Raw genomic sequence first — 14,392 nt, forward strand, 5'->3', positions numbered from 1 at the left:
GATCGTATCATATTCGCCATTATTGTGTAATTCACATTCAAAACTCATATCAATGTTGAATATTGCAGATTGTTGAAATCGATCAAATACGTTTGCAAGTACGTCACCAAAGAAAGCAATATAGCGGTTATTGGCCATGAACGATATGAGATCAGCAGTATCGAATGGGTGTGAACTGCAATAAAGCGCTTTACTTTTGCAATTCATGAAAGTTTTCCGACTGTTGTGCGTCTCGCGGTTCAACTTCGTTTAAGTCATTGCGTATTGTGAATGGTACAGTGTGTGCAACTTTTTGAGAAGCATACCAGCAGTTGCGTTTGCTGGAACATGCTAATCACTGGAACATGCCACTGAAGTTCGCTTAGTTTTCGCGAAGATCATTTCGACATATCAGCCTTCAAATTCGCGTTAATTATGGGATACGAAAAAATGACATTGCCGATGACATTTTACATTGTATTCGCTAAGAATTGGAAATGGGAAAATTTCGGTTGATACTTCCAGTGGTTTGATATCAATTTCACATCCCTTTTGTCAATTCACTTCAACGGAAGATGAACTCATCACGAATGTTTATCCCCACATTGGCAAAATTATCATAACTGCAATTGCTTGAGTGCACGCGCAATTTTAGTTGCCAAAAATACCGATTTTAATGACTTAAACTTAAAAGTCAAATTTCGGGAGGTTTGCGCTCATATAAATCGAAACGAAACCGTAAATTATCCAGTGGAATTTCCAAATTCTTTGGAGAGCCTTGGTATGCCCAAACATCATTTGCGTCTCAAAGTTGGATCTGTCATTATTATGTTTCACAATCTTCATGCGCCGAAACTGTGTAATGGAACCCGACTGATTATGACGCAGTTATCGAATACAAGGGACAGCCATTTCATTTCAAACGTATTCAATTTCCAGAGAAAATTGGCCAGATATATGTGGCGTGTTGACGAGTTGGAAACCCATCTTCTTTGTATATTTACGCACCAGAACTGCTTGAGTGCACGCAGAAAAATCGAAAATAAATAATTTTCGACACAATATAATTTCAACTTTTTTTCATTTCAAAGCATATAATTTCACGCAGGACAACGGCTGCGGGGTCAGCTAGTTTTTTAATATTTTTCTATAAAACTTTCACAGAATATTCTTTAAATATCATATAACTATGCTACAATTATACAAATAAATAAATATTGATTTTTTATTAGCGAACTTTAACGGCGGCAACAAATCCCTCGGTTCACATATATTTTTGGTAGACTTTCAATCTGGCCGTTCAAGTCATTCCAATTGCAAAACCTACCAGATCCAGTCAACTTTCAAAGTTGGGTAGGTGAGCAAGTCTCTCATTTTTAATGACAGGAGAGTTGGGCATCTCTTTATCACTGCTTATTACCATCTTTATGCTTCATTTATACTCGGTTATATCCTAGTTACAAGCATAAACAGCAAATATTCTACTAGGGTCAATTCTGAATGGAGTTATCTGAGGGCTGGCGACTTATTCCGAAATGGTTTCAATATTAACTAACAGTAGCTACAATTACAGTAGACTTATTTTATATTTATTTGATTCACGTTCACCGCATCGACTTTTAATTAGCAGAAAAATTAAAGTGTGGAGCAATATATGTATGTAGCTATATATAATAAATTTGGGTAAAATAATAAATAATTAAACATATAGTATATCTCTACTTGACGTTCAACTAACTGTAAAGCCGTTTATGTGTCCGAATTAACAGGTCTGCATATGTAAAGAAAATAAAACATCAAATATTTAATTTATTGATATTTATTTCGTCGCCTTCAAGATAATCCTCACTAGATGTAATGCCCTTATGCCAACGATTTTCCAGTCCTCGAAAAATTTTTCATAAGCACATCTTGCCATGGCCTTCAGCTCCTTTAGGCAATTTTGTCTTATCTCTTCGGTCGAGTGAAGTTTCAGTTTGTGGAACAAGAAAAAATCACACGGACACAAATCGGGTGAATATGGTGCTTGATCGATTGTATTCATTGCGTTTTTATACTCTCGCAACAATGTTGCTAACGAGAGTATTATAGTTTTGTTCACATAACGGTTGTTTGTAAGTCCTAAAACTAAAAGAGTCAGATATAGGGTTATATATACCAAAGTGATCAGGGCGACGAGTAGAGTCGAAATCCGGATGTCTGTCTGTCCGTCGTCCGTCCGTCCGTCTGTCCGTCCGTTCAAGCTGTAACTTGAGTAAAAATTGAGATATCATGATGAAACTTGGTACACGTATTCCTTGGCTCCATAAGAAGGTTAAGTTCGAAGATGGGCAAAATCGGCACACTGCCACGCCCACAAAATGGCGGAAACCGAAAACCTATAAAGTGTCATAACTAAGCCATAAATAAAGATATTAAAGTGAAATTTGGCACAAAGGATCGCATTAGGGAGGGACATATTTGGAAGTAATTTTTTTGGAAAAGTGGGTGTGGCCCCGCCCCCTACTAAGTTTTTTGTACATATCTCGGAAACTATTATAGCTATGTCAACCAAACTCTACAGAGTCGTTTTCTTCAGGTATTTCCATATACAGTTCAAAAATGGAATAAATCGGATAATAACCACGCCCACCTCCCATACAAAGGTTATGTTCAAAATCACTAAAAGTGCGTTAACCGACTAACAAAAAACGTCAGAAACACTAAATTTTACGGAAGAAGTGGCAGAAGGAAGCTGCCCCCAGGCTTTTTTTAAAAATTGAAAATGGGCGTGGCGCCGCCCACTTATGGACCAAGAAGCATATCTCAGGAGCTACTAGACCGATTTCAATGAAATTCGGTATATAATGTTTTCTTAACACCCTATTAAATTCGGTCACAATCACAACTCTATTGAAAACAAGTAAGGAAGGGCCAAGTTCGGGTGTCACCGAACATTTTATACTCTCGCATGATAAAGTGATAATCGAGATTTCATTATACGTCATTTACATATTTTTCAAATACCGTATTTGTGTAAAGTTTTATTCCGCTATCATCATTGGTTCCTAATGTATATACTCGTATTATACAGAAAAGGCATCAGATGGAATTCAAAATAGCGTTATATTGGAAGAAGGCGTGGTTGTGAACCGATTTCACCCATATTTCGTACATGTCATCAGGGTGTTAAGAAAATATTATAAACCTAATTTCATTGAAATCGGTCTAGTAGTTCCTGAGATATGGTTTTTAGTCCATAAGTGGGCGAGGCCACGCCCATTTTCAATTTTTAAAAAAATCCTGGGTGCAGCTTCCTTCTGCAATTTCTTCTGTAAAATTTAGTGTTTCTGACGTTTTTTGTTAGTCGGTTAACGCACTTTTAGTGATTTTCAACATAACCTTTGTATAGGAGGTGGGCGTGGTTATTATCCGATTTATTCCATTTTTGAACTGTATATGGAAATGCCTGAAGAAAACGACTGTGTAGAGTTTGGTTAACATAGCTATTGTAGTTTCCGAGATATGTACAAAAAACTTAGTAGGGGGCGGGGCCACGACCACTTTTCCAAAAAAATTGCGTCGAAATATGCCCATCCCTAATGCGATCCTTTGTGCCAACTTTCACTTTAATATCTTTATTTATGGCTTAGTTATGACACTTTATAGGTTTTCGGTTTCCGCCATTTTGTGGGCGTGGCAGTGTGCCGATTTTGCCCATCTTCGAACTTAACCTTCTTATGAAGCCAAGGAATACGTGTACCAAGTTTCATCATGATATCTCAATTTTTACTCAAGTTACAGCTTGCACGGACGGACGGACAGACGGACGGACAGACGGACAGACAGACATCCGGATTTCGACTCTACTCGTCACCCTGATCACTTTGGTATATATAACCCTATATCTGACTCTTTTAGTTTTAGGACTTACAAACAACCGTTATGTGAACAAAACTATCGGGTGATTTTTTAAGAGCTTGATAACTTTTTTTTTAAAAAAAAACATAAAATTTGCAAAATCTCATCGGTTCTTTATTTGAAACGTTAGATTGGTTCATGACATTTACTTTTTGAAGATAATTTCATTTAAATGTTGACCGCGGCTGCGTCTTAGGTGGTCCATTCGGAAAGTCCAATTTTGGGCAACTTTTTCGAGCATTTCGGCCGGAATAGCCCGAATTTCTTCGGAAATGTTGTCTTCCAAAGCTGGAATAGTTGCTGGCTTATTTCTGTAGACTTTAGACTTGACGTAGCCCCACAAAAAATAGTCTAAAGGCGTTAAATCGCATGATCTTGGTGGTCCATTTCTTGAGATGAATTGTTCTCCGAAGTTTTCCCTCAAAATGGCCATAGAATCGCGAGCTGTGTGGCATGTAGCGCCATCTTGTTGAAACCACATGAGTCAACATTTAAATGAAATTATCTTCAAAAAGTAAATGTCATGAACCAATCTAACGTTTCAAATAAAGAACCGATGAGATTTTGCAAATTTTATGCGTTTTTTTTTTAAAAAAGTTATCAAGCTCTTAAAAAATCACCCGATATAATACTCTCCTTAGCAACATTGTTGCGAGAGTATAAAAATTCAGCTTTATCGGGACGAGTCGAGCATGTCTTCAACGATCTCTTCACCGTATTTAAAGGCTTGTGTTTTTGAATCACAGTAAGTCTTTTCCAACACGATTTCGCAAACGAAAATTGGTTAGAAATACAAAATGTGGGACATATTCTTTGTAACTAATTTTTATCCATTGCAAAAATCCCGTACTGTCAATCTTGCCAACTTAGCAAAATACATTTTTTTGAAATATCATTAATCCGGGGAGCTTAATTAAATTTCCATGTGCTTTTTTATTTTAATGCATTATTTGTTCGAAACGTATCGGATTTGGGAATCATAGAAACCCTTCGATAATGTGATATAAATCTATAAGTCAGCATGTTAATGCATGCAAACGCACAAGTAAATGCAAACTAAATTTCACTTTAGATTACCCTTGCGTCAAGTGGATTACTGTGATCTCTAAAAATCTTTCTTTTAATTTATACACTGTTTTCTTACACCAATAAACTGCACTATTCATTTGCAAGTTTTGTCACTTTAGTAAAGGACTGATTAGAATAAGAAGGTACGAAAATCCAATCAGATTCTGTAACACCATTAAAAATCAGAATTGGTTTGCAATTATTACAACTAAGCACATCTGACTTGGATATTTTTTTATTTATGGATCAAAATGGAGACATGCGCTACATTTTACTAAATCCGTTTAATAATTTTGTAGTTAACTCCGGAGAAAATGTGACATTTTTTTCTTCCTTTTATATTTAAACATGTAAATAGCCTAACTAAGCAGCAGTGTAATAAAAAAAATTAATTGAAAAAACTATTAGATTAAATAATACGGCGGCTGAAGCACATTGGGAACTCCAAAAAGTTTACGGAAATACTGCTCCAAGTGAAACAGCTTGCAGTCATTGGTTTCGTCGACAACGCTGACAACGCTCGGCCTCACGTTACTAAACCCTGCCTGGAAACGCTTAATTGGGAAGTCCTACCTCATCTGTCATATTCCCCAACTATTGCACCGTCCGATTATTATTTGTTCCATTCGACAGCACATGGCCTGGCTCAGAACCAGTTCCAATCATAAGACGTCTTCGAAAAATGGCTTGCGCTTTGCCAGGAAGATGGGCAATACTTCAAATAATTCATTTAACCACTTCCTTACAATAAAATTGCATTCTCATTAAAAAAACAAGAAAAAACGTTAATTTCGGCTGCACCGAAGCTAATATACCCTTCACAGGTGCATTTCTTTTAGTAACTATGTGTTCAGTTTGTATGGTAGCTATATGCTATAGTTAACCGATCTGAACAATTTCTTCGGAGATTACATTGTTGCCTTAGAAAATAATCTATACCAAATTTGGTGAAGATACATTGTCAAATGTGAAAGTTTTCCATACAAGAACTTGATTCCGATCGTTCAGTTTATATGGTAGCCATGTGCTATAGTTAACCGATCTGAACAATTTCTTCGGAGATTACATTGTTGCCTTAGAATATAATCTATACCAAATTTGGTGAAGATACATTGTCAAATGTGAAAGTTTTCCATACAAGAACTTGATTCCGATCGTCCAGTTTATATGGCAGCTATATGTTGTAGTGGTCTGATATAGGCCGTTCCGACAAATGAGCAGCTTCTTGAAGAGAAAATGACGTTTGCAAAATTTCAAAAGGATATCTTAAAAACTGAGGGACTAGTTCGTATATATACAGACGGACGGACGGACGGACAGACAGACAGACGGACATGGTTAAATCGACTCAGCTCAACATACTGACCATTTATATATATACTTTATAGGGTCTCCGACGCTTCTTTCTGGGTGTTACAAACATCGTGACAAACTTAATATACCCTGTTCAGGATATAAAAACAACGAGAACTTAGTTGCGCACCTATTACCAGAATTTCCTGATAGAAAAGAAAAATATTAAAAAATTCAACAGATTTTGACTTCAATTCAATTAGACAAAATAGATGCATGGGTAAAGCAGAATTGTTAAAATAAGCACAGAGATCCTAAACAAAACACATGTTAAAATTGCTTCTGAAAACTTGATTGAACCAAAGTGTTTTGTAACTGTTTTGAACTAAAGGTGTATTTCTGACCAAAATCTGACAATTAACAAATTAGTAGCTCATTCACGAGGAAGTAATTAAGAACATTTTTTGAGACCAAAACGTATTGTGTAGTAAGAAAAAATGATTGAAAAATCATGGAACTGACATTAAATGCAGTAATTTGCTAACGAATAACCCTAGTTAGAATAAAGTAAAACACATAAATGGGAACTCGAGAACTCTTAAGGGAATGTAAGAGAACTTTTGAGAGAGTCATAATTACATATATATGTATTACCAATATTAAAGTAGCAGGAATTGAATATTTCTTTCTACCACAAAAAGATTTGTAAATAATGTACATATAAATAGAATCAATTTAGAAAATTTATGTCTTTATATATTTGTTTCTTTATGTCTCACTTTTTAAGAATGTTTGCTTTTTTTAACTAGATCTCGATCTCTTGTAGGATCGGTATTTTTTAATACCACATACATTCAAAGCTTTAAGGAAATACCTAGTGAAAATTTTGAAAAATATTTTGTTATTTGATATTTCGATAGGTTAGAAATATAAAAATATCACTCTAAAATTTGAAATAAATATTTCAAATACTTTTTGAGTTACAGGATACAAAAGTATAGCCGTATAGTACAGTATAGTATTTACTTAAAAGCATTTTTATCAAAACAATATTTTCCGAATTCGCCGCTCACATCTCTGCCTATCCTGTATACCCTTAAAGTTTTAAAACAATTGATAATATTTTTTCAATAAATTTCCAAAAAATCACATTTTTGAAGCTATCGCGCTGAGGTAAATTTTTCTTATAGATTTCTGCTTTCTCTCTTTCAAACTACATATACCCCATATTCATATTAAGTGAGTAAAGTATTCTCTTACACCACTCTGGTTCCTAAAGTTTAAAATAATAGGATTTTTTGGGAATGCTAATGATGAAAAAATAAAAAGCTTAGTTTATTTTAGGCATCAGATGTATGTAGTAACAACAGTAAATTGTTGTACATTAACCACGAAATAGATCTAATGACTTTTTATGAAATTCCCGTAGGGTTCTGGTCAATACGCGTGTTTGCAGTATTGACCAGTCTAACTGATGTTCGTTTGCAATCATGTAGATTTTCGGAACAATCAAGAAATCGGAAGTGACTTCCTTCGTACCACCATTTTGCGATACAGTTACAGTGTTATTAAATATTTAAGTTATGTGTATAACATGCACTCACCTTAAAATCAATATAACCATTTTTGTCCATGTCGAAGGTGCGAAAAACGTGATCACAAAACTCCTCGGCATTTCCAGACGGGAAGAACATTTTGTACATGTCCACAAATTTGGCCGGCGTCAAACGGCCGTTGGGACAATCTTGCTGTAGTGTGGCACAAATAAGAAACAAAACAGTATGCCGATGAAATTAAAACACACGGTAGCGAAATATAGTTATAGTTAGAGTTGTTTTTGTTGTTGCAGTAGTAGTAAAAGTAGTAACACGAAGTGAGCAGTTGATATACGTTGCGTGAAGATGTTGTTGTTGTCATGCATTTATTGCATACATATGTACATATGTATGTACATATTCATATAATAGCAAATACGGTAGTATATAAGCAATATACATAGAGACGCATTAGTGTGTGTAGTAGCGAAAATTTTTTAAGCAAGAAAGTATTCATGATGTGCAGTTAGTTACCTTGAATCCTTTATACCATTCCTTAATTGTGGCCTCGTCGTAGCGTGTATGCGATTTCAAAAACTCCATATCCTCTTTGGTCAGACGGTCTTTACTACTTAAGCACCCCATTTTTTCGAGCTAATTAAAAAGTATTACAGTTACAGTCTGCAGTTCACCTTTCAATTTATTTTGTTGGTTGAATGTTTTTTTTTCAGTTTTTGCTCGAGCACAACTATTGTGTATGCAATTTTATTTAAATTTATTTTTCCTTTTTATTTTGATTTTTATTAATTTTTTTCTTTTGAATTAGCAGTAATTTGAGGTTTTGTGTTTGCGGATCAGTATAACGGTGTTGCAGTTAAATGTAATATGTGTTAAGTGAGTAGAACCGTCTCCGTTGGGTTAGTGCTAATTTACTAAGTGTTTTTAAGAAGGTGATTGGGTGCTGTCGCTGGCTCCTGTTGTTGTTGCACTATGCTGTATGCTGCGGCTGCTATGCTATGCTAAGTTTCACTTTTGATATTGTTGATTTAATGCTTTAAGCTTTTTGGTTTTCAATTGGTGCTTTGCAATTTTTTATATGTATATGTATATGTATGTATATTAAATTTTTAACTTATACTTTTAATATTTTTTTGGTTTCGTTTCAACTTTTTGCACTGCAAACAAATTGATTTGCCTTTACTAAACTACATTGAACGTTAAATGGGGTTTGCGTTTCATTTAACTTCGCTAAAACGCAACATTTAAAATCGATAATATTGTTTCCTTGCTATGTAGGTTATTCCATTTTGAACTTCCAAGAAATTGAATCAATGCAACAATTCGTAAACGCTCCGATACGTAAATCGATTCATTTCTAACCGAGCAGAGTACAAATTCGTGAAAAACTAACTTTCTTTGCTGCGATATTTATTATTATAAAACAAATCTTCCCACACGCCTTTCTGTTAGCTTGTAACTGATATTTCCGTTATGCTTCACTTTTTCTAATAAACTAATTGAATTAATTTTTTTTTATGATTGTATACAGAGTTAGAGTATTTTATTTGAAAATCTGTGTTGTGTATTGTATGAAAGTCGCTTTTAAAACAAAATGCAATAACCAGGCTGGGAGAGAACAGCCTTTTCGAGTTCGATAGTGTACATGCGCAGTAAGCAGATCCTTTTGCATGTAGGTATACACTAGCTAGTGGAAAGCACCAACATTGAAGGTTTCATTTTCAAATCAACTTCCGCGACTATGCCCGTATAAATGCATACACGTATGTATACATACATACATACCGTTTTACGAATATATACACCTGCGAAGACAACTTAATGCGTACCTTGTAGGAAACACGCGCAATTTTCAATTCATTAAAATACAAACCAACATGGTAGTTGCATTCCATACTTAAAAAAAACTAGAGACGGTAACACACACGACACAAAAACGTCTTTCGTCCGCAACAAACTAAGTATTTCATGCATATTATATAACCTTAAATTTTGAAAGCGATTTGAAACAACTGCTTAATGTTTAGAAGAAACTTTTTCAATCAAAAGATATATTTTTTAAAGCGAATACCTTGACCACTGACTTTCATGTCTGCATAGTTTTAAGAACAATCAAAAACGAATTTAAATCTATCTACTACGTACTAAAGTTAGCTCAATAACGACTTCACTTTCAAAATTTTGAAAATCTCTATCGGACATGAAGCTTTTGTTAGCTTTTGAAAGAAATTTTTTACGTTTTTCTAGTGTGAATTTAACGGCTCATACTTTTTTAAAACTTGCATAAATAAAAGTTTACTCTTATCATTATAGACTATAAATAATTTTAACTATTTCCCAGGTCGAAAATATATTAACCGAAAAGTATAATAATATATTACAAAAATTAGATACTGTCGATCAACTGCGATTTGTCAATAGACAGCTACCAAAGTTGAAAAGATAGTTGGCATTTTAAATGAAGGATATTAAAAATATAATAATATCCAGAATCACAACTCATAGGATTAGGTGTAAACGAAGATGAATTATATGCATATGCGGAGAAGTGAGTCTACGCATATACTTTCCCAGGAAAATGCACTATTAGAAAAGTGTATGCAGGGAACACCCATTTTATAATATCTATACATTTATGCACAGATAAAGAGGCTTGACTTTTTATACATATCCGTAGATATGTAAGAGATCAAATACACGATTTCCCTCTTTGATTTCCTGCCTGGCATATACACACATATACACACATTTATTCAAGTTATTATAAGTACTACGGCAACCAGACTCAAAGAACAATGTATGTATATAGCTCTGTGCATGCGCTTAATTCGTATGATCTAGGGTTACCATTGCAATTGTTTGGACGGACATTTTACATATGTACGGCATGCATATATGTACATACAGTGGCGGACAGTGAAATCCGGACAACCCATCGGTTTGTATTTAAAGCACGATTGTAACCGATAAGTGTAATTTTCTGCCGAAACGTTTATTCTTTCACATAAATTTGTGCTCTGTACACGTTTTATAACAACTTTTAGTTTTTTTCAATAGTTTCAAAGCACGAGCACGAAGCTTCGTTAAAGCTTAAATATGCCAAATTAAAAAAACGTCCGAATTGCAAAAAAGTAATATTTTGATTTTGCGAAAGAAAATCTGAACATTCGGGAAATTAGTGATACGATTTGGCTTCAGCAAGTCTTCCATCGGAGAATTTCTTAAAAATTTCGATAAAAACAAATGGCTGTGGAGCAAAGAAGAAGACAAGTTCTAGAGAAGATCGGGCGATAGAACGTATCAGCTTAAGGAATCGCTTTGAAACTGCTGACAACATTAAAGTGGAGTTACTTGAAGATGTCAGTACGGAAGTTAGCGCAAGATCTGTTCGTCGAAGGCTTGGTTTGAACGCTTGTCGGGCCGCTAAAAAACCACTTTTAACCTCAAAAATACGTCAAAACCGTTTACGATGGGCAAAAGAACATCAAAATTGGACTCAACTTGACAAGTAAAATTTAATCTTCTCAGAACAGTCCAAATTTAAACTTTTTTGCAGCGACGGTATGTCCTACGTGAAAAGGAGAACTGGTGAGCGGTTCAAGGACGAATGTGTTCAAAAAACTGTTAAGCAAGGAGGCAGCCGAATGGTCTGGGGTTGCTTTTCCTACTATGGCCTTGGGTAGCTAGCCCTAATAGAAGAAACCGTCAATGGGATTTAGTATCTGGAGATACTTGAGACAAATTTAAAATCTACAATGGAAAACCACTTTTCACGAGTGGATGTCCTTATTTTTCAGGATGTCTCTGCGCCCTGCCATCGTGCCAAAATAGTAAGTATCGATTTTTTTGTACAACTAGAGTTTATTGCTTTACTTTTAATTACAAATTTTATACTTGTCTTTTTTCTTTCTTTAAGGTGAAGAATTACTTATCAAAAATCTCGACTTTGGATCGGCCAGATAACAGTCTGGATCTCAATCCCATTGAGAAACTTTGGTTTATAATGAAGACCCAGGTAGCACAGAAGAGATCAAAGAATTTAGCAGAGTTGGATGGAATTCTCGAAAAAGCGTGGTATAACGGTATTGGAGCAGAAACAATAAAAAAACCTCATAAATTCAATACCAGGGCGTATAAAAGCCGTTATAAAAAGCAAAGGAGATTTGACAAAATACTAAAAAAAGAGTGTTTTGTATAGATTAATATTTCCTTTAACTAAAACTATAATATCATTTCTCTAATGTAAATAAAAAAAATATCATTGTTTATATTGCTAGCTACCAAAATTATACAATATCTAAAACGAATTAAAAAAAAAATTGTTAAGTGCTACGTATTCTGTTTTTTTAGATAAAAAATTTAAACATTCCACTAAAATAATAAGGAAAAACTATGATTTTTAGTTGTCCGGATTTCACTGTCCGCTACTGTATGTATGTGATGTAAAACTTGTATTTTGTTCTCCACAAGAGTCCACAATACATTCAACAGTTAATTTTGACGCATTTGACTTTTATGTACAAACATACATACATATCTACACAAGTGTTTATATGTATATGTACATATATGCATATAAAAGGAAAAGATTTTCACACATACACATAGTAATTCGTTACGTGAATGTATTCAGATACTTAGTTGTGAGTCAGATTGAATTGAATGTTCTGATTAAAAAAAAAATCGAAAAGAGTGATTAAGACTTTTTAACAGGAAAATTATTTAGAAATAACTCACTTGCAACCTAATTAAATACAGATTTCCAGAGGAAATTTTATAAACCTCAATTTAGAATATGAATAAATTTTCTCCATTATTGGAAAACCCAACCCAAAATAAACACCCTTATTTTTTCTGCACTCTTTGTAATGTTATCAAGATTTCCAAAAATTCAAATAGAATAACATAGACTCCCATGGAACATCAATTGTCAATATATAACAGAACGCCAACAATTTTAAACGCTTTACAATCTTAGTTTCTCGTCACAAAGCTCCATCAATAATTTCTAACTTCTAGAATGAGGCAATCGAAAGCATAGAACAATTTCACTCGGAACCACATTTTCACAGTGGTTCAAATCTGTAAATAATCCATTTTACAGTTTGGCGAAATATTTTCATACGATTTCTTTAACTTTTCAATAACATGTTTATAAGGTATACTTACCATATTGTACATATATGTATTTATATTTATAGATAACGCAGTATGCGTGATCCAATCTATGAGACCTATACGATACGGTACTTAAATTGTTCGCTCTAAGATGAGAAGTATACTGTCGTGTAGAGCTTGACAAGCTGGCAGACAGGGATAATGCCTGGAAATTTTACAAAAAAATGCGGCGACTAAAAGAAGGTTTCAAGACCGGAGCATAATCTTGTAGAAGCCCCAGAGGTGATATACTAACCGATGCCCAGAGCATACTAAAATTTTGGAGGGAACACATCTCCAGCTTGCTGAATAGCAGTGAAAACATAACACGAGAAGAAGGTCAACCTGATTCCCCAATCGATGATGATGGAGCAAATGTTTCACTGCCCGAGCATGAAGAATTTCGAATAGCAATTACGCGTCTGAAGAACTACAAAGCGGCGGGGGCGGATGGAACTGATAAGGAGCATGCATCAGCTTCTTTGTAAAATATGGTCCGACGAAAGCATGCCCAACGATTGGAATTTAAGTGTGCTCTGCCCAACCCAAAAAAGGGATAGACCAACACCCGCGCCGTTAGTTCTGCTTTGTCCAGACTGGATAAGGAAGCAAAGCAAATAGGTCTGGCAGTGAACGAGGGCAAGACGAAATATCTCCTGTTATCAAGCAAACAGTCGTCGCACTCCCCACGTCACTGTTGACAGGTGCTACTTTGGACTGAGTAGGTAATTGAGAAGTAATGTCCTCTCTCAACGAGTAAAAACCAAACTCTATAAGTCACTCATTATTCCCATCTTGCTATATTGTGTAGAGGCATGGACGATGACAACATCTGATGAGTCGATGTTGCGAAAGATGTATGGTCCTTTGGGCGTTGGCCACGGCGAATGTTGCATTCGATGACATTGACAAAATTCATCGAATTAAGAGACAGTGGTAGCGCTGGCTAGATTATGTCGTACGTATGGACGAAAACACTTCAGCTCTGAAAGTATTCGACGCAGTACCCGCCGGGGGAAGCAGAGGAAGAGGAAGACCTTCTCTCCGTTGAAAAGTCCAGGTAGAGAAGGACCTGGCTTCGCTTGGAATCTCCAATTGACGCCACGTTGCGAAAAAAAGAAACGACGATAACTGTCGAAATTCAAAAAAAAAATATGTACGTTATTATGGGTTTCGGAAGGGAAGTCGATCGATGAAAACATATAAGTACATAGCTTGGTGAATCTTTTTCTTCGGTGGAAATCTTTAAACATGATCGAACGTTGGTTTTTAATGACAAATAACGTGAAAGACTTTATCTCGTATTAGGTGACCTCCGATTAAAGGTTCGGAGATAGCTGGGACACCAGGCATTTCTAAAAACCGTGAGGGTCTTATATGTACATATTGCTTGAAATATTAAGCGTCGCTAATACCTCTGCCGTCGCCATCGCCGAATTTGT

At 35.2% G+C, this 14,392-nt stretch overlaps 3 protein-coding genes across 7 annotated transcripts in view; all 3 read right to left on the reverse strand.

Annotated features, from left to right (window-relative positions):
- Positions 1 to 14,392, reverse strand: part of LOC126762375 (flightin) — an 81,653-nt gene that overhangs the window by 29,839 nt on the left and 37,422 nt on the right. The gene's annotated exons all lie outside the window — the stretch shown is intronic.
- Positions 1 to 14,392, reverse strand: part of LOC126762368 (neurocalcin homolog) — a 72,054-nt gene that overhangs the window by 20,081 nt on the left and 37,581 nt on the right. The gene's annotated exons all lie outside the window — the stretch shown is intronic.
- The window catches only part of LOC126762372 (neuronal calcium sensor 2), a 66,972-nt gene that overhangs the window by 15,157 nt on the left and 37,423 nt on the right, over positions 1 to 14,392 (reverse strand). Inside the window, exons 1-2 of one of the 2 annotated variants that reach the window (XM_050479091.1) lie at positions 8,310 to 9,396; positions 7,845 to 7,988 (exon numbers count right to left, since the gene is read on the reverse strand). The exons of the other annotated variant lie outside the window; for it this stretch is intronic. Of the exons in view, the coding sequence (XP_050335048.1) occupies positions 7,845 to 7,988; positions 8,310 to 8,420 (255 nt within the window). The 5' untranslated portion in view covers positions 8,421 to 9,396. Of the gene's footprint in view, positions 1 to 7,844; positions 7,989 to 8,309; positions 9,397 to 14,392 lie in introns of those variants that run through there. 2 annotated transcript variants of the gene reach the window in all.

Source organism: Bactrocera neohumeralis, chromosome 6 (assembly GCF_024586455.1).
Source record: "Bactrocera neohumeralis isolate Rockhampton chromosome 6, APGP_CSIRO_Bneo_wtdbg2-racon-allhic-juicebox.fasta_v2, whole genome shotgun sequence".
NCBI classification, from domain to species: Eukaryota; Metazoa; Arthropoda; class Insecta; order Diptera; family Tephritidae; genus Bactrocera; species Bactrocera neohumeralis.